Here is a 20,143-nt window from a genome sequence, read left to right as displayed (position 1 = left end):
CTGGGTTCAAGGGATAGATGAAGGTCATAGTCCTGGCCATTCCAAGGCCATGCCCCTTCCTGCTCTGCTTCTCACCTCCTGAGTCAGGATCGTGGAAATTGGGGTCCAGCCCCTTGTCCAGCAGGCGTGCCACCTTTTCCGTGTTGTGCAGCTGGACATATTCCATAAACTTCTTCAGGTTCGCCTGGAATACCCAGCCATCCTGATCAGCCCACACCACGGCCACCATCATCTGACCATCACCCACCTTCCACCAGGGAGCCTCAGATTACCTGTGGGGCACCACCCCACCCCACCCTCAGTCTGACCTATCAGCCTACATCGTGACCTTGTCACTCCTCTCGTGTCACCCTAAGCCCTGCACTCCCGCTGTGGCCCCGATCCCAGCTCAGCTGGACCCACGCCCTGCTCCAAGTCCTTCCCTGCATCCCAAGCCCAACACAGCTGTCAGCCTGAGCCCAGCCAGCCCCTCGACAAGGCCAGGCTGCCCTCGCTCACGCCCCCTGAGTGAGTTCCCTACCCCAACCTCAGCCCCTGCCCTGGCTTCTCTCCCTGGCTCCTGGTGCCCCAACCTGTCCAGCCTGGAAGAGCCCGAGGCCACGTGGGCAGGAGCCAGCCCAGGGCAGCCCACATCCCCATCACTCTCAAGGTAGCCTGTTCCTTATCCAGCCCATTTTCTTCACAAGCTCACCCCATGGCAGACTGCCAACTCCGGGGCCCTCCCCCATCACCAGGTGCCCCCTCCTGTCACGTGACCTTGACTGCCTTTCATTCATACCCCGAGTCGTGCGCTAATTTACCCAGCAAAGCCTCACTGAGCTCCTGCTGGTGCTACAGTGCCACGTGCACAAGGCAAGGTGCCCTGGCCAGAGGCCCCGGGCCCTCTAGAAACGAAGCGCATCAGAAATAAGACAGGGTGCCGTAGGGCCAGCCCCATGGGAGGCAGCATCCTCCAGGGGGGTCAGGCAATGAGAAAGGAGGAATGATGCTCATGGCTGACAGGAAAGACCTCAGCTGTAGCCGGCAGGGAGGGAGGGGGGCAGTGTGATGGTGGGGGCCAGCTGGAGCCCAGGCAGGCAGAAACACGGGACTGTGGTAAGGAATCGAAACGCATCCTAAAAACGAGTGGGACTCACTGAAGGTCAGGAGTCACTGGTGTCCTGTGGGTCACTGGGGACAGTTTTGGAAGAGGGGCAACTACAGGAGGAACCCAGGGTGATAGGTCACACCGGGGCCAGTGAGGGAGTCTCTGCCCAGCCACAGAGTCATGGCTACTGACCACCACATGCCCCGGGGTAGCAGAGAAGTCTGGCACGGAGGCTCCAGGATCACAGCGTGGTCACTGGGCCACAGGGGTGAATGTTCAGATCCCTCTCTTAGGCTCCAGAGACTGTCAATGAAGTGTCCAGCAAGCAAATGTCCATTGGCCCAGGGGAGCCTGGGGTGGGAGCTCAGGGACTCTGACTGTGGGAAGGGCCGCGGCACCCACCCTGCCCCTCCTACATTCAGAGAAGACAGGGAGGTGCCCCCCAAAGAGCACTTGGGGTCAGACCCTCCTAGCAACATTATCGAGGAGTAAAGACTCCACAAGTATGCCTAGGGGCAGGGCCCCAGAGTCAGAGAGATCTGGGTTCAGCCCCAGCATCACTGGATGCAGAGCTGTAAGTCAGTCACTTAACTTCCCTGGGACTCAGTATCTTCATCTGTGAAATGGGATAATAATAGTCCCTCACAGAAGAAAATTGATGAGATGCCTAAAGTGCCCAGCACTGGATGACTACTAAGTGCTGGGCTCCCTGTTCTCCCCACCCCTACCCAGCTCCCCGCAACAACCACATCTGGCGCCTGCTCACTTCTCCCCCACAAAGACACTGTGCCCTATCACACTCCACCCCTTAGCCGGGGCCCACCAGAGGGGTCAGCCAGAGTCTGATCTCACTAGAACCCATCACCAGACCGACCACCCCAAAGCCATGGTGCCCCGAGTCTGCACCCAGCCCTCTAGCCGTCCCCAACACCCACTCTGGGCCCCTAACGACAAGAGAAAGCAGACTGAGCCAACGCTGGCAGGACTGACTGGTCAGCCCCGACCAAGGTCGGGTGGGGGGTTCTGGGAACAGGGGAAGGGCCTCAAGAAGGGAGTTTTTAAACAACATTTTTGACACCACAAAACCCAGTTAAGGCTGGGGTGGGTGAACACTGGTCATGGGGGGGCGGCGGTCAGAGGGGGTGTAGAAGGTGACCTTGGAGTCCACTCCCTGTGGCTGCCTCCTTACCTTTGTGTGAAGCTTTGCAAACTGCTTATCATCAATAAGGTTCTGGGCATAAACTCGTCGCTTGTATCGAAACTGCTCAGGTAAAGACAAGGCAGAAAAAGGCATCCGCCTGGGCTGAGTGAGTGAAAGTATGCACAGAACCGAGTCCTGCCCACTTCTGTGCGGCTAGGGCCCCACGCTGCTCGCCACCACCACCACCCCGCCCCCCGTCACAAAACCCCTGCCGGCCAGCCACACGAAGCCATGCACACTACCATGGACACCACCAACACAGAGGTCAGGCGTGATGTACGCCCAGCTGTCCGCCTGCAGTGCCCTTTCTGTCTCATTCCCATCCCCGGGATTCCCTGGAAACCTCAGTCCTCTTCCAAGACCAGGTTCCAGGCTGACCTTCCGAGACATGCCGTCGCTGGGAAGAACTGTCCCTACTTGCCGGGGCCACCACGGAGGCCAAGCCGGCTCTGAGCTCTGCCACCGTAATTCTTGGCTTCAGTGCTCATTGCACTTGCCACCCCCACCTCCAAACCGTGGGTCTGGGTCCCCTTGCTCACAGGGCGCTCAGCAGCCTTTACACCGTGGACGGGTGAGCAAACGAGGAAGCTTAGGTCGCCCTTCGGCCAACTTCACGGGCGGGGAGGAGGAGACGCTGACACCGACATGCACACAGACCACGGCTGGCTTACTCCACACAGCGCTCCGGGCACTCACGCCTGCTCACACCCCATCGCACGTGCCGCTGACCGCACGCACGGCACGCGGCTCACACCTCACGCGCCAGACACACAACTCAACCCCCCCGCCCGCCGCTTCCACACTAACTCGCCGCGTCCGTGCCCCTCGCTGCCGCGCCCTCCGCCGCTCCCGTCCCGGAGCTCGGAGCTCTCAGCCCGCCCCCTGCCGCGCCCCCGGCCGCCGCTCACCTCCAGGTAGGGCAGGGGCGTGTCCAGGTTGGGCGGGTATTCCTGCAGGAGCCGCTCCTCGTCCAGGAACTTGCCCGCGCGGCCCCGGGAGGGCGGCTGAAAGAGCCCGTAGTTGAGCGCGTCCTGGAGGCTGTGGTTGAGGGCGCAGAGCACGCGCTGCTTGGCTGCCCACACCGGCGCGGCCGGGTCCAGGCGCAGGCACTTCTGCGGCGGAGCGGGAGCGTGAGCGCCGATCGGCCCCGCGCGGCGCTGAGTACTGAGTCCCCGGGCCCCGCGCGCCCAGGCCGCGGACCCCGAGCCTCCGCGCCCCGCCGGCTAGGCCTCGCCCCGAGGGCGGTGCTTCCCCAGGCCCCGCCCCCGCCCTGGAGGTGGGGAGGGTCCCGGCGGAGGTGGTGGGGGAGGGGTGAGTAGCGGCGGGCCTGGGGTCTCCCGCGCAGGGCTCCGAGAGCGCGGGTGGGGGGCTGGGAGAGGAGGGCGGGGGTGCCGCCGGGATCCGGGCGGCGAGGCTCACCGTCTGCTGAAGGTCCGGGATGCCGACGCGCACGATCACGGCGCTGGCCCCGGGGCCGTCCATCCCCGCGCCCCGGCCGTGGCCGCTCGCGGCCGGGAGCTGGGCGCCCCGGGGCTCCTCGCGGCGCCCCGGCCCCCCCTGCCCCCCCACCGGAGCCCCGTCGGCCGCGCTGCGCGGGAGGGGGCCGGGGGGGGCCGGGGCCGGCACGGGGGACAGCGGCGCCGAGGGCTCCGCAGGGGCGGCGGCGGCGGCGGCGGCGGCGGCGGCGGCGGCGCGGCTCAGCTGCATCGGCCCCGGCTCCGCTCGGCGCCTGCCTTCCCCGGGGGCGGGGGCGGCGGGGGGAGGGGGCCTGAGCGGCGAGGAAAGCGGGGGTGGCAAGGGGGCTGCGCCGGAGGCGGGGGCCGGGAGGGCTCAGAGCCAGCCGAGGGCGAGGGGGACTTTGCGGGGTCCCGGGGTGAGGGGTGGGGTTGGTGCGAAGGGCGAGGGCCGCGCAGCAAGGCGGGGGCCTAGGGGCTGCGCCGGGGGTGTGGGGAGTCCTAGGCCTCAGTGTGGGGAGAGTAGCTGAGCAGCAAGGGCCGCGCCGCCGTTCGGCTGCGGAAGAGCATCTGTGGCCCACAGGGGAAGATGCGGCGAGGAGGGGGTCTTGGACCTGGCGTGGGGGCCGCCTTGGGCACAGGGACCAGAGGCAGGGCAGGAAGGGGAGAGAAAAACAGGAAAATTAATTTCCGGGGGTGGCAGCTTCTCTACCACCCTACCGACCTCCCCTCCCCACCCCACTCAAGCCCCGGAGGAGATGACAGAGACCAACACTGCCCCAGTCCTGGGGTGGGACGGTGGGGACCTCGAAAACCTGGAGGGGCCGGGACTTCTCCCACAGCCAGAACCAATTAACCTCACAACTTAACCCTTAGGACCACGCCGAACAGTGTGCCGCGCGGCTCCCGGCTCCCCCACCCCTGGCCGAGGCTGGGGAGTTCACTCCGGACTCTGAGGCCCGCCTCTTCTGCCCTCCTCCTCAGGTCCCCTGGTCCGCCTAGCTCCAACGCCTGTCACGCCCTCCCAGTCACCTTAGCGACGACAAGATGGGGGCGCGACCTGAGAGGAAGGGCTTAGGGGAGGGGGCGCCACTAGCCTCCACCTGCAACCGGGAAGTGAATTTTAGTTTCACGCGTTGTCGTGGCAACGCGGGAGGGGGTGATGAGTAGGCGGAGGAGAGGGGAGCGCAGTAAAGAAACTAGCTCAGGCGCCACCGCCCCACTGGAGCTGGCCAGGTCCCACCAACACTCATCAGCCTCACAGAACTACCCCAGTGCTGGGAAACCCTGTGCCCCCAAGGTCCCTAAAAGCGAAGAGCGGCCCCTTGACGTCGAAATAGCCCTGATTTCCCGAGAAACAGCTTCTGACTCCCCCAGAACTCCCCCAACATGCCTGACTCCTCCCCAGAAACAGGCCCTGACCCCCGCAGCCGCTCACCCTGGCCGACCTTCACAGAACACCCCAGCATGAGGACACCTTCGGGTCCCTGGCAGAAGACAGCCCAGCCTCACCTACCTTCTCCAAGAGCAGCCCTGGGTCCCCTGAGCCTCCCGGGAATAAACTTGAATGAACCTCCCCCCCACACACACACACACACAGAAAGCCTCCCTACCCCTCCCCATGACAACCTGGAAGCAGCCTTACCCCACACGGACCAGCGCTTGACACCCCCTCCAAGAACAGCCTCCTCCCCACAGAGCCCCGCAATACCCCCCTCCCCCCCCCAACAGCCTCTGGTCACCCCAGACCGCGGCCCTCTTCCCCAGGACCAGCCCAGACCCCTGAGGGAAACCGGGCTCTCTCCCTGCCCAGCCGGCCCCCCTTCAGGAAAAATCTCTGCCTCCCAGGATTTCACTGACCCCGCAGAGCCGAGTTTCCAGCGCTGTCTGTGGTCTGGGCCCGCTTTCTTCCCGAGCCTGGGTGGACCCTGCCTGCCTAGAAATGTGGCCCCAGGATGTCCAGGCTCTTCCCAAGGCCACTGGCCTGGCCTGAGTGGGGGAGCTGAGGGTCCCCAGGGGCTGGAGCAGGATGGGAGGGGTAGGGGAAGGGGGGAGCAGGAAGGGGCTGTCGGAAGCCCACTTATCTGCAGGAAGCACCTTGGGAAGCACGTGGCCCAGCCCTGGAGAGAGGAAGCTAGTGCTTCCCGGCCCCCCTCCTGTCTCCACTGTCTTCCTGCCCCTGTTCTCCCCTCCCTGAGTCACCCAGAGCTGCCCCCCCACCGTGTCCCTCATCCCTCCCACTGTGGCAGCTGCAAGGCCAGCCGTGCTCACCGGAGTCCCCGATTCGTGGTGGGACTGAAGGAGGAGGCTCACAACCAGCTGCAGAGCAGCCCCAGGGCTCCGTGCTCTCCCTGTAAACCTACCCTTGACCTGGAGAGCCAGGCGCCCATGTGGCCACCCATCCTGGACCTCACGGAGGCCCCCTCGGCCTCCCCAGCAACCCACTGGCCTCGGTGAGTCCAGCATGATGAATGCCGAGCTTTCAGGAGAAAACCTCACAACCTTGCTGATGGCCACATTCCTGGTCTCCAGGCTCAGGCGGGCCTGCACTGCCAGGGCTGTTTCCACAGAGCACCTGGCGCAAAGGATGGGTACATAATGAACGAATGCCAAACCGGCACCACTCCTCTGGACCCACCACCACCCTGGCAAATGGCAAAAGTTCCAATACCCAGAAGCACCTTACCCACACAATGTCCTCCTGTCCCTGCAACATGGTGGGTTTACAGAGGAGGAAGCCCAGGGACAAGCTATTTTGTGGAGAATAAAAGACCCCCAGGCTCTTCACCACCTCCCAGCCTCACCCCGCTGCTCTCCTGTCTCTGTCCTTGAAGGTGAGGATTCCCCAGACCCCATGGCCCCTCTGCATCTCCACTCCTTCCATCAGGGCTAAGGTTCCAGAATGACCCATGGTTCTCCCATCCCCACTTCTTCCCACCACACACGTTCAGACGCCCGGGGCCTGTGGGAGCTCACATGGGCAAAGCGTCCAGAACAGTGCCTGGCACAGGATCAAACCCATCCGTGGGTTAACCCCTGCACACATAGGCCGTCTGACACCCTTGGTGCCCCACACTCTCAAAATCTTAAGCCCCCCCACCAGCGTGGGTGGTCCACCCCCAACTCCTGGCCCTTCCTGGTGAGGCCGTTTGTGACCCCTCCCTCACCATGCCATCCCTCCCTCCTTTTACATTCCTGGGGCCACTTCCTCACCCAAACCCTAACCCTTCCCTCCCTCTCACCCCTCGGCCTGGCCGCACAATCGCCTCTCGCTGAAAACCCCACAGGCCTGCGTTCTCTCCGATCTCCCCTCACCCCTGGTTTCCCTGACAACTGGGGGCGGGGCGGGGGGGGGCAGATGAGCGTCCCGCTGCCGGCTGCTCCCCTGGCTGCCCTCGGGCTTCTCTCCCAGCCTGTGCTGCACTCTGATCTCTCCTCCGCAGCGCCCTAGTGCCCACCTGCCTGTAATCACTTCCTTGTTGCTCGCCGTTTAGGATCTGTCTCCCCCCCAGAATGGAGGCTCCCTGTGGAGAGGGAGCTTTGCCTGTTCGGTTCACTGCTGTGTCCAAGGCCCTGGTGCTCAGTCGATGCTCAGCGTGTATTTGCTGAACCTTCATCTACAGACTGTTCACGCCCAACTTTCTTCAGAGCAGACCCTCTCCAACCTCCAGAGCAGATTGTAGGGGCAGAATACCTGAGTGTTCAGTTGACTGTCCGGATCTGGTGTACTTTTTGTGGGCAGGGTTTTGGGGTTTTGTTTGTTTGTTTGTTGTTGTTGTTGTTGTTTTGCTTCTAGTTATTTAACATCTATCAGTATATTTGGATCCTGTTTCATCCTGAGTCTGATTTGTTAAGTTTTCTCTCTCTAGGAACACAAATCTATTTCTAAAGAATCAGCTTTTCATTCTGTTAATCATCTCTACTTCTATTTTGTTTATTTCTTTCTACTGTTTTGGTTGTTGTTAAGATTCTTTTTCTTATTTCTTCAGCTGGGTACTCAACTCAATTTTTAGTCTTTCTCTTCTCTGACAATGAGTATATAAGGTTATAAATTTCCAAGTGTGACTTTAGTTATGTCCAGTAAGTCTTGATAAGTAGCATTTTTAATTTCATCTTGTTGATTTTCTAATATCAATTATATAGTTTGCTTTAGGAATTGCTGAAAAATGTGCTTACTTAAATTTTCAAATGTAAACTAGGTTTTCTTTGGAGGGAGGACTAACCCTTAGCTACTGATTTCTTTTTTTATTGTGTTGTGGTCAGAAGGCGATCTGCATAATGCAGATGTATATATATATCTCCATTATATCAAGCTTGTTAATTGTATTATTCAGATATCCTATGGCCTTTCTAATGTTCTGTTTGCTTGATTTATAAGTTACTAAAAGAAGTGGGATAAAATCTCACTTTAGCAGTCTCACCATGAAATTTTGCCAATTTGGGATTTATATGTCTTTCCAGACTTTGTTTTTAATGCTAACAGGTTTAGGATTATTACAGCTTCCTGATAAATTATTCCTCTTATTATTATATGGTACCCTTCTTTATCCCTATGCTTTTTGCCTTAATTTTCTTTTTTCAATAATTAGCCTAGGCACGGCACTTTTCTGTGAGTATTGACCTCATATGTCTTTTCCCCTCATTTTCCTTTTATCCTTTCTACATCTTACATTCCTAGGTGTGCTTGTGGTAAATAGTATGTGTGGCCAGATTTTTATGAAAACCAATCTTACAATTTTCAACTTTTGACGGTGCTTTATTGTGATTATTGATTACTGATATGTTTTCATATTTTTTTACCATCTTATTTTGTGTTGTCGGTTGGTTTTTTGTTTTTGTCTTTCCTCTGTGCTCCTTTTTTCTCCCTTTGGGCCCTCCGTTTGATTGATCACATTATCTTTATTCCTTTTTCCCTCAACTCCCATTGTTTTGGAAGTCCAGCATTCTCCTTCTTTCATTTTCATAAACACACTTAAATTTTCAGCATGTGGGATTAACAAAGCCTGAAGTCAATTACTGTCTCCACCCACCTCGGGAACTAGGGGGAGTTTAAGATGCTTTAGCTGCAGGTATTTGTCCACATCGTCCTCACTCCAGTGAGTCTTGAGGCTGCTTCAGGAGTCACATGTCAACCCGCTCTTTACTCACTTTCCTTCTGGCTTGAATTTCCTTCTTCCTGAAAGTAGTGACAGATTTCAGTCTTTGAAATGTCTTATTTCACCCTCATTTTGAGTGATAATTTAGCCACTGTAGAATTCTAAATTGACAAATTATTTTTTTCTCAATACTTGGAAGATTTTTCTCTCTGTGTGCTGTATTCTGCGTAATTTTCCCAATTCTGACTTCCATCTCACTGATTCTGTTTGATTTTAATCTGCTGTTAATCCCATCCATAGGGTTGTTGTTGGTTTTTTCCCCATAGACTTTTAAATTTCAATGACCGTAGGCTCTATTTCTGTAAGCCGTGTTTCATACATTATCAAATCTGCTTGCTCTTTCTTTATATTGGCTTTTTCTTTTTTATTTAATGCAATTTTTATTTAATGCAATTTTTAGATTTCTTTTGTCTTTAATTATTTTAAAAACATTTATTTTAAAATTCTAGTCAGTAGTTCCCTTATGTGAAATTTTTGGTGGTCTAATCCTGTTTGCGGTGTCCACCGACTCACTCACTGTAGGGGGACTGTAGGTTCTTTCTGTGACAGTTTTGTGACTTGGGGTTACGAACTCAGCTGGGCCTGTATTTATGTGGAAATCCTGGGCAGCCTAGATGTGTCCCTCAGAGCAGTACGACTAGCCCAGGACTTGTTTTATGTTAATTTCTTGGCTTGGTGGTCCTGGGGACTGCAAAGAGTAATACAGTTCAGACTCCAAAATTGTTGGGGACAGGCAGTGGTTACAACTTCATAGGGAGACTTCTCCACAGTGAGATCACCACAAAGCTTTATGAAAATTGCTTAAATAAAAGAGAAATATATAATAAGAATTATGAAAATAGATTACTCACCAGGTTTTTGAGCACTACATGTCATCCTAAGTGTATGACATGTATTAACTCATTCAGTCATCGCAAAATCACTAAGCAAACCCATTACTGTCCTCACGTAACAGATGAGGAAACAAAGCAAACTAGAAGTAACTTAACTTGTCCAGAATCACATGTGGCTCATCAGTGGAGAAACCAGGATTTGAAACACATCAGTGGGAATGTGACCCAAGCAGGACCAGTGAGAATCCTGCCCTGGAGTCTTACGCTTGCAACTAAGGGAAGAAACCCTTTTTCTACTCTTGGAATTCACAGGAGAGATGTAGCTCGGCAACTGCTAGTGACCGAGATTCCAGCCTTGGGAAGAAAGCAACGCTGCAAGGAACATAGATACAGGAGACGAGGACGGTCCTGAAGGAGCTTGAGCCCCCAGACTCAGTCCCTGAAATCTGCTTTTCTTGCCTTTGGTTTCAAGAGCCAAGGGTCCCTAGAAGGGGCTTTCCCTTCTAGGCTGAAAATCCATGGAAAAGAGAGGCTGAAGGGCTGGCCCTAGGGCAAGGGCCTCGACTGGAATCCCAGCTCAGCCACGCGATACCCCAGTGGCCTGAGAAAGCCTCCTTGCTTCCCTATGTCTCCCTGTGAGCTCTGGTACATTGGGTACAATGGTAAGAATTACTTCATTCCCTCCCTCATTCAGGCCACAGACCAAAAACCTGCCTTTGGGCTGACAAGGTGGCTCCTTTCCCCCTGGGCTGTTGTGCAGGTTAGATGAGGTCCATGGATGTGACATGCTCACCATGTGCCTGGTACATAGTGAACACATTTTTGGTATGATCATAAAGCTAGTTCAGATTTGGTTTCTGTCATCTCAACCAAAGGAGTGCATTCTAATGCACATTCTTCATGTATAGTGGCAAAACTCAGAGGCGTGAGAAGGGACAGCTGGTCTTTGTTGTAAGTTCTTAGAAAGAGCATTAGACTTAAAATATTATTTTAACAGTGAAATTAAGAGTGAGAAATATATGCCTAGTTAATTTCACACTTAGGATTCTACTTACCCTTTGGTTCAAGACTGTGAGGTTTTGGGGGTTTTTTTTTGCAGTATGTAGCCCTCTCACTGTCGTGGCCTCTCCCGTTGCAGAGCGCAGGCTCCGGACGCGCAAGCTCAGCGGCCATGGCTCACGGGCCCAGCCACTCCGCGGCATGTGGGATCCTCCCGGACCGGGGCATGAACCCGTGTCCCCTGCAGGGGGGACAGCGCAGTCAACGACTACGCCACTGCGCAGTCAACCAGCGCAGTCAACCACTACGCAACCACTAAGCCCCAAGACTGTGAGTTTTGCCTACATGTTTACCTCTTCTACCCAAAGGTCACTGACAATTTAAGAACTATGTGAGGTGTTTTTTTTTAATTATTATGGTAAATAATACATAACAAAATTTACCATCTTAACCACTTTTAAGTGTATGATACAGTAGTGTTAAAAGGAACAATATATTTTTTAAAATAATAAGTCCATCCTAGTGTTAAAAGACAGGCACATGGATTGTGAATAAAATCTGTGAAGACATGATACGGACGGATCAGAAGATGGAAGAGCCAACAAAAGCTGAAGAGTCGGCTGCACAGCCCTAATGTCACAGCAACTTCTGGGGAAGGGGCCAGCTGGGCACAGTGGGACCATGCTGGAGTGGGGCGGGGTCAGCTGACTTCAGCTGCAGGGCACAGAACTGCTCCCTGAGTATAGTGGGCGGGGGACTGGAGAGACCCCTGGGCCAGAAGAGAAGTGGGGCTGTTATTGCAGGGAGAGAGGGGCTTAACTTTTTATGAAAGGTAATTCCTAGCCCCTCCTTCACAACTTTCTGAATGACAGGGGATCCCCAGCCTACTTTCTGCCAGGGTCCCCTTGCACTCACACGTCCCCACCCACCATCTTGAAGGGAAGCCCTCCTAGGGATAAATCCCACTCAGTTCATTCTTTTTGTTCTGAGCAGCATTCCATTTTATGAAAATACCATGTTGATATGCATATTTGGGTTGATTCTAGTTTGGGACAGTTATGAATAAAACTGCTGTGAATATTTTTGCTAACTTTTAAAGAAACTGGCAAGCAGTTTTCCAGAATGATAGTACCATTTTACATTCCAGCTTTTCCCATCTCCTCCATATCCTTGCTAACACTTGGTATTTCCTGTCTTTTTAATTTTTAGCCATTCTAATGGATGTATAGTGGTATCTCCTTGTGTGATTAAATTTGCATTTCTCTGATGACTAATGATATTGAGCCTCTTTTCATATGCTTATTAGCCATTCACATGTCTTTTGTGAAGTGTCCATTCAAGTCCACTGACCATTTTTTTAAAAATGTGTAGTTTACCTAATTGAAATTTTGAAGCTCTTTATATATTGTGGGAACAAATTTTTTTGTAAGATACGTGTATTGCAAAAGTTCTCTAATTTTGTAGCTTCCTTTCACTTTCATAGTAGTTTCCTTCAAACAACAGAAGTTTTTTGTTATTATAGAGTGAGCTTATCTTTTTTCTTCTATTATTTATATTCTGTATCCTATCCAAGAAATTTTTTCCTCCTGCAAGATCATAAAATTTTCTCCTGGGTTTTCAATGAGAAGTTGTAGTTTTAACTTTTCATTTAGTTCTATGATTAATTTCAAGTTAATTTTTATTTGTGGTGTCAAGAAAAGGTTGATGTTTGTATTTTCCCTTTTGGGGTGTCCAGTTGTTTCATTCCATTTTTTAATTATTTTAAAATATTTTTATTTACATTGTTTTGCAACCATCACCACTATGTCCAGAACGTTTTCATCATGCCATATGGAAACTCTGTGCCCATTAAGTAGTAACACTCCATTCCCCTCCCCCGGCCCCTGTAACCACTTTTCTACTTTCTGTCTCCACCACTATTTTAGGGACCTCTCAACACCATTTTTTTTTTTTTTTTTTTTTTTTGTGGTACGTGGGCCTCTCACTGTTGTGGCCTCTCCCATTGCAGAGCACAGGCTCCGGACGCGCAGGCTCAGTGGCCATGGCTCACAGGCCCAGCCGCTCCACGGCATGTGGGATCTTCCCGGACCGGGGCACGAACCCGTGTCCCCCGCATCGGCAGGTGGACTCTCAACCACTGTGGCACCAGGGAAGCCCTCAACACCATTTTTGAAAACTCCTTTCCCACTGAATTGCCTTTGCACTTTCTTTACTTTTCCTTTAATCTATATTTATAATTTTTTTCATTTATTTATTTATTTATTTATTTTTTTGGCTGCGTTGTGTCTTCATTGCTGCACGCAGGCTTTCTCTAGTTGTGGTGAGCGGGGGCTACTCTTGGTAGTGGTGCGTGGGCTTCTCACTGTGGTGGCTTCTCATGTTGCGGAGCACGGGCTCTAGGAGTGCGGGCTTCAGTAGTTGTGGCATGCGGGCTCAGTATTTGTGGCTCACAGGCTCTAGAGGGCAGGCTCAGTAGTTGTGATGCACGGACTTTGTTGCTCTGCAGCATATGGGATCTTCCTGGACCAGGGCTCGAACCTGTATCCCCTGCATTGGCAAGCAGATTCTTAACCACTGTGCCACCAGGGAAGCCCTAATGTATATTTATACACTTTCTCCAATACCACACTTATCTTAATTTCTATAACTCTATACTAAGTCTTGAAATCAGATAGTGTAAGTCCTACAACTTCATTCTTTTTTAATTTTGTTGGCTATTCTAGGTCATTTTCATTTCTATGTTTTAGAAGTTTTAGAATCAGCTTGTCAATTTCTACAAAAATTAAAAGCCACCTGGGAATTTAATTGGGTATTGCATTGAGTCTATAAATATATTTAGAGAAAATGGACATCTTAACAATATTGAATCTTCTAATGTTTGAACATGGTATGTCCCCCATTTATTTTGTTTTCCTCAGGTATCTCAGCAAGGCTTAGTAGTTTTCAGGGTTGCATTCTTAAACATTTTGTTAAATTTGCTCCTAAGAATTTCGTTATGTCACGTTATTACAAATGAAATTGTTAAATTTCATGCTATAATTGTTTGTTGCTAGTATATAAAAATACAACTGATTTTTGTAGGTAAATTTTGTAGCTTATAACCTTGTTAAATTCACTTCATTTTATAGTATTTTTGTAGATTCCTTAGGATTTTCTACATAAATCGTCAGCAAATAGCAAAATACTTCCTTATTTTGAATGTTTATGCCTTTCATTTATTTTTCTTGCCTTGTTGCAATGACCACCAGTACAGTGTCATACAGAAGTGATAAGAGCAGGCATTCTTGCTTTTCTCTCAATCATCAGTAGAAAATGTTTGCTATTTCACCATGAAGTATGTTATCTGAAGGTTTTTTTATAGATACCCTTTATCAGATTTAGAAAATTACCTTGTAGTCCTTGTCTGTAGAGAGTTTTTCATTATGAACAGATAGCTGACCCACTTAAGGAACATTTTGATACCTTACCCAATAACTGCGTACATCCTATCGGCCAGAACTGGGTCTGGCTGCAAGTGAGGCTAGAAAATGTTCTTTCTTAAGTGAGCACATTACTGCCTCCTAGAAAACCAGGGCTCTGTTAATAAGGAAGAAGTCATGATGGATATCAGAATAGGCAACTAGCAAGATGCCACTGTGGGTATACAATTCTAGATTAACAGTTATTGACATGCCACATTTTAAACTTACTATTCTATTGTCATCTTGTTGCCATTAAAATAAATACTGTTTTGAATTGTTATTCTTTCTGTAGGTAATTTGTTCTCTCTGGCTACTTTTCAGACCCTGTTGTCTTTAATATTATTCAATTTCAATATGATGTGCCTAGGTGTTCTTTTAGTTTTATTTATCCAGTTTGCGATTTGTTGTGATTCCTGAATCTGAGGAGTTATGTCTTTCATCAAATCTGAAAATTCTCTGCTATTATCTTTTTTAATATTGTACCTCCTCAGTATCTTCTTTTAAAAATATGTTAGACCTCATGTATGAACGTTGAAAACATTATGTGAAGGGAAATAAGCCATTCACAAAGGGCAAATATTATATGACTCTACTGATCTGAGGTTCCTAGAATAGGCAAATTCATAGAGACAGAAAGCAGAATAGAGGTTACCAGGGGCTGGGGAAAGGAGAGAATAGATAGTATTGTTAATGGGGACAGAGTTTCTCTTTGAGATAATGAACAAGTTCTGGAAATGAATAGTGGTGATGGTTCTACAACATTGTGAATATATTTTGTTAAATTATAAATTGTGAAAATTTTTAAAAGATTGAAATTTTTAATATATATTAGACCTTCTCACTGTAACTTCTATAAAATGGTCTCATCTCCCAGTCTAACTATTTTGCATTCAGTCTACCATCTTCTAGTTCAATAATTCTCAGTTGTGTCTAGGCTGCTATTAACCTGCCCATTGAAATTTCAATTCTTATATTTTTCATTTCTAAAGTTATATTTCGTTTGTTTTAAAATCTATCAGATTCTTTCTTTTCCTTTATCCTTTTTTTCTGATGCTTTCTAACAGTTTCTCATTCCTTGTTCAGGTTTTCAACTGCATCTTTTATCTCTGAGGCCATTTTTAGCATCCTTACATGTTTTGTAATTTTTAGATTGTGATCTCATGTTTGGTTAATCCAAACTGTGGTAAGCTGGAGGGATTGAACTCCTCCAGAGGTGATTTGCATTTGCTCCCGCTAGGTGCCTCAATGCTGCCAACATATAACCACTCCTACTCAATTCTAAACCACCCAGGTAGGGAATTCCCTTATGGTCCAGTGGTTAGGACTCCACACTTCCGCTGCTGGGGGCGCAGGTTCGATTCCTGGTTGGGGAACTAAGATCCTGCAAGCTGTGCAGTGTGACCAAAAAAAACCCATCCAGTATATATTTAAAACCCACACCCATTTGAAGGTAAAAGTCTGTACTTATGAATTCTGAAGGGAGATTTGATTTCTGTCTTGTGGTGAGTTTGTCACAAATTTTCTCATTTCTCTTTCCTAGAAAGGAGATTTTTTTTCCTAGCCTTTGTAACCTTTTACTGAAATTACGAGTCTTTAATAATCCTGACTTTATGTGGGTATCAAAATACCAACTTCTTATATTGCATGGGCCCACATCCCTTTCTCTTGCCTTCTATGCAGCCATTAAAACCCAGAGCTTTAAGTTCCTGGTATTGAGAACGTCCCTGATATCACGCTTGCTTACCCTGTTGCTTTTAGTTTCTACTTGCTAGATTTTGCTCAGCGTTTCCCAGTGTTTCACAATAGAGGGGTTTTAGGTTATATTGCTGGAAATCTGTTTTTCTTATTCAGCCACAGCAGTCAGCACACAGAAGTGTTTAATGATTGTTTGCTGGTCAGATATTAAATGAGTCAATAAATGAACAGAAAGACATCCTGCATTTTATTTTACTTTTTAAAATAAATTATTTATTTTTGGCTGCATTGGGTCTTCGTTGCTGCACGCAGGCCTTCTCTAGTTGTGGCGAGAGGGGGCTACTCTTTGTTGCGGTGTGCGGGCTTCTCATTGCGGTGGCTTCTCGTTGTGGAGCACAGGCTCTAGGCGCACAGGCTTCAGTAGTTGCAGCACGCGGGCTCAGTAGTTGTGGCTTGCAGGCTCTAGAGCGCAGGCTCAGTAGTTGTGGCGCACGGGCTTAGTTGCTCTGCGGCATGTGGGATCTTCCTGCACCAGGGCTCGAACCCATGTCCCCTGCACTGGCAGGCAGATTCTTAACCACTGCGCCACCAGGGAAGTCCAACATCCTGCATTTTAAAATGTTTATTACCCACACACAACAAAGTATGAGGGTAAGGCACTAGGAATACAGCAGTGATCAAATGGGTCCCTCCTGGTCAACCACATCCTCTCATTCACTGAGAACTTCAGCACCCTGATGACAGGTTGTCTGCTCACTCCAAGTTCTGACATCCTCCATGTCTCTCCAAGTGATCCCTCACACCATGGCCTCCCAGTTCCTCCACCTCTCATCTCACTGACTGTAAAAGCTAGGGTTTAGGTGTAGATTATAGACGCACGTATGGCTAGTTTGAGCAGAAAGGTATTTAATACATGGAATTAGTGTCTACAACGTCATTGGAAGTACTGAAAGTAGCACTTACCCTGAGCTGCTAGAAATATACTCTCCCCCAACAATACCACAGAACTAGTCCCCTGGGGATTTGTTCTTTTTTGCCACAGTCAGCAAACTGAGGTGTCAGAAAACTGATATTCCAACTGCTGGCTCCAACAGACCACACCTCGGAGTCTGTATTTCCAGCCCCTTTCGCATCTAGGTAAGGCCATGTCACAGAGTTCTGGAATTGGTTTGGGTAGAAATGATGTGTGCCACTCCTAGGCCTAACCCATAAATACCTCCTGCTTATCCTGCACGCTCTCTGTTCGCTCTTCCGCTGGCTGAATGTAGGCGTCTAGGATGACCTTAAATCCACATGTCACAAATGGCAGCACTTCCTTCAGCACGGGTCCCTAAATGCCTATATGGAGCAGAGACTCACCCACCCCCATTCCTGCCTATGTCACAAACTGGACTTCCTGTGAGCAAGAAATAAATGTCTATTGTATTGAGTCACTGAGACTTGGGGGTTTATCTGTTAAAGTAGCTGGTGTTTCCTCAACTGCTATAGGAGACTCCATTGAGCTTTCCACCTTCAGAGTCCTTGTCTAGATCAGCAGGTAGTGTTGCACTGGCCAGCTGCTCAACATATCTGTTTGAATAATATGCTTGAGAACCAGGGAGATTAATACAAAATAAATTCACGTAACCACTGTATCCATTGTGGGATGGACAGTGGCCCCAAATGCATGACTCGTCTGACTTCCAAAGCCCAGCCCTCATCAGTGGACTGTGGGGGCATCAGAATGTCCAAGAAGTGGGGCTTCCCTGGTGGCACAGTGGTTGAGAGTCCGCCTGCCGATGCAGGGGACACGGGTTCGTGCCCCGGTCCGGGAAGATCCCACATGCCGCGGAGCGGCTGGGCCCGTGAGCCATGGCCGCTGAGCCTGCGCGTCCGGAGCCTGTGCTCCGCAACGGGAGAGGCCACAACAGTGAAAGGCCCGCCTACCGCAAAAAAAAAAAAAAAAAAAAAAGAATGTCCAAGAAGTGGCATTCGCTCAGAGCCAGTGCCCAACAACCCCTCCGAGCCTGAGGTGTCCCTTCCCCTAGTGCATGGCCATCCTGGCCAAAGGCCATACCTCCCTGCGGCGGAGGCCAGGGAAAAGACTTAGTACAGCCTTGGGTGTTTCTGCCAGGTCTTTCCCTCTGGCAGAGGGCTCCAGGTCTGTGAGTGACTCATGTCCAGGAACTGGAAGAGGAGCTGCGCTGTGAGTCACGTCTGGGCCGTGTTCCCGAGACCCAGGGTCTTTCCACCGCCAGCCCCGCCTCCACTAGTGCTGACCCCTGCTTTTGTCCTGGAGGGTAACTCCACTGGCCAGGGAGCCAAAAATCTCTGAGGCCACGCCATTCTGCCTGACCATGATGGTGACAATACCTGCCTGGCCATGTGGCCTCTGCCACCCTAGCATCTTGTCATCCATTTCATTTGTGTCCCACAGTGGCCAGCTCCCCAGAGCCTTGCAAGGGTGTGGCTGCTTCCCTTCCTTACTCCAAGGTCCACCTCAATGTCTCAGTGAGAGCATCTTCCAGGCCCTCACAGAGGACAGTTAGGGGACAACAGAGCAGGTCAAGCACAATACACTCCTGTCCCTCTCTGTCTTTGGATGCCTTTTTCTGTATTAAACCAAAGAGTTTCCAGCATCTTGGCTTCATTCACATGGGCTGTCATGAGCCCTGGTTTTAACCACAGCACAAACAGTCAACACCATCCGAGCCCCTCAGATCCAGAACCTGTGCTCAGTCAGTCCTGCCTGACTTAGGATCATTTTCCTCCAATATCCAGGGGACAGGAATGATGGTTGCTGAGGGCAAAGTGGACGGAGCAGACCCAAAGGAGGAGGTGGAGGCCTGCACAGATGGTCTTCGGTGTCCTGGGTCCCCCACATCCGCCAGTCCCAAGAACCACTGCAGAAGCCCTTCAGGTGGGCCAAGTGTTCTCCATGAAGCGGCTGGCCCACCCCACTCACCCCAGGCAGGCCCAGGAAATGGGAGGCCCTCCCTTGCCCTAGGTGCCGAAAGAGCAGGCACGCACCGCTCACAGGGCCCCTCTCCTAACTGTGGGTGTTAGTTCCAAATTAGCAATGCCCAGAGCCACTTCCGCAGCCTGGCAGGATGCCTCGCACCGGGGCTCTGTCCCAAGCTGACCCTCTTGCCGGCTCCCGCAGCAAAGCCAAGAAAGGCTCACATCTCCAGAAGACTCTGGCGCCCGCAGAGCGCGGCTTTGAACAAACACAGCTGGCAGCACATGCGCCCTCCCCCCACCCAGAGGTCAGGGCTGGGCTGGCTCTGCTGTCCCGTGTGCACACACCAGAACAGCCTCCAGAGACTGCAGGGGGAAAGTGCCAGTCATTTGCATAACAGCACAACCACAGGCCGGCTCTTCCAGAGAGTCAGGGCAGGCCCTCCGCTGCCTGGGGTAGTTCCCAGCTTGCAGCGGAGAGGGAAGAAAGTGCTTTTGGTTGATTCCTTTTAAACTCCGATTCACAGCACCAACCAGCTGTGATAGTTCCAATTACAAGTTCAAAGATTTCTGGGCCACGGAAAAACTTTCTGTCCTGGCCACCCACCCCATACTGCTCCCACGCACCGGCCCAGAAACCACACTGGAATGTGACACCAAGCGGGTGGCTCACCGGAGCCCCTTCCGTTCCCCACGAGGCCAGCAGCAGCCGCAAGCCCAGCCGTGTCTCTGGGAGTCGCTACCCTTCCAATTTTCTCCCCCACGCTGCCTCTCGTCTTGAGCTTTCATCTTTCACCAGCAAAATACCAGCTCCCCAGCCAGGGCTGCAGTGGAAACTGTGTCTTGGCCCCCACCCCAGTGACCAGAGGCCTTTCAGGGGCCCTGTCCACTCTCCCACTGGCTCCAGGGTCAGTAACCACGGGAAGCCCTCCCCAACCAGCAGCCCGCATCCTGCTCTTCCTGAGGTCAGACCTTGTGGGGGACCCTGAAGCCTGAGAGCTGCCCTGGGGAGGGCTGGGGGTGGGCGACGAATGTCCTAGGGGAGCTGCTGTGGGGAGGCTCCCTGGGGGAGTTACGTGGGGTCTTCAGCTGCACTAAGATACCCACCTAACCACCCCCTGGGGCGTTCTCTTACTTTGAAACAGCTAAACAAACTGCGGACCAAAAAGGTGAAGCCATTCGTCCGAAGCTGTGCAGTGATGGAGCCAGGACCGTCATCTCCGCTTTCGATGGGCCCTTCCCATTGGTGTAACCCGGACGCAGAGCAAACCCCATATGCCCCTCTACACAGCACACACACGCCCCACCACGCACACCGCA

General features: G+C 51.4%; 2 protein-coding genes across 8 annotated transcripts in view; one reads left to right on the top strand and one right to left on the bottom strand.

Annotated features, from left to right (window-relative positions):
• SHANK3 (SH3 and multiple ankyrin repeat domains 3) overlaps nucleotides 1–5,294 on the bottom strand; it is a 51,793-nt gene extending 46,499 nt beyond the window's left edge. For 2 of the 5 annotated variants that reach the window (XM_049694014.1, XM_049694015.1), the window contains exons 1-4: nucleotides 3,708–5,294; nucleotides 3,197–3,400; nucleotides 2,277–2,348; nucleotides 76–184 (exon numbers count right to left, since the gene is read on the bottom strand). In XM_049694014.1, the coding sequence (XP_049549971.1) occupies nucleotides 76–184; nucleotides 2,277–2,348; nucleotides 3,197–3,400; nucleotides 3,708–3,995 (673 nt within the window). In that variant the 5' untranslated portion in view covers nucleotides 3,996–5,294. Of the gene's footprint in view, nucleotides 1–75; nucleotides 185–1,279; nucleotides 1,794–2,276; nucleotides 2,349–3,196; nucleotides 3,401–3,707 lie in introns of those variants that run through there. The other 3 variants (XM_049694017.1, XM_049694016.1, XM_049694018.1) reach the window with 2 other exon arrangements.
• Nucleotides 5,132–17,833, top strand: LOC117196499 (uncharacterized). 3 transcript variants are annotated; one of them, XR_007470000.1, is made up of 4 exons: nucleotides 5,132–6,195; nucleotides 6,275–6,576; nucleotides 10,044–10,393; nucleotides 10,831–17,833. XR_007470000.1 is itself a non-coding variant. In XM_033405426.2 (2 exons), exons 1-2 carry the CDS (start codon nucleotides 5,132–5,134, stop codon nucleotides 6,339–6,341), a joined length of 1,131 nt encoding a protein of 376 aa, XP_033261317.1. In that variant the 3' UTR covers nucleotides 6,342–7,062. The 3 variants fall into 3 exon arrangements, 1 of the variants encoding a protein (XP_033261317.1); XR_004476732.2 differs by having other exon boundaries at nucleotides 10,044–17,833; XM_033405426.2 differs by lacking the exons at nucleotides 10,044–10,393; nucleotides 10,831–17,833 and having other exon boundaries at nucleotides 6,275–7,062.
• The last annotated feature ends 2,310 nt before the right edge of the window (nucleotides 17,834–20,143 follow it).

Source organism: Orcinus orca, chromosome 11 (genome assembly GCF_937001465.1).
Source record: "Orcinus orca chromosome 11, mOrcOrc1.1, whole genome shotgun sequence".
NCBI lineage: Eukaryota > Metazoa > Chordata > Mammalia > Artiodactyla > Delphinidae > Orcinus > Orcinus orca.
Note: the sequence above shows the minus strand (reverse complement) of the source record. Positions and strands in the feature narration are given on the sequence as shown.

Coding starts and splice junctions, on each gene's coding strand:
- LOC117196499 (XM_033405426.2), top strand. CDS start 5,132: ATGCCTGACTCCTCCCCAGAAACAGGCCCTGACCCCCGCAGCCGCTCA. Junction 6,196..6,274: donor CCAGCAACCCACTGGCCTCG/GTGAGTCCAGCA, acceptor CCTGGTCTCCAG/GCTCAGGCGGGCCTGCACTG.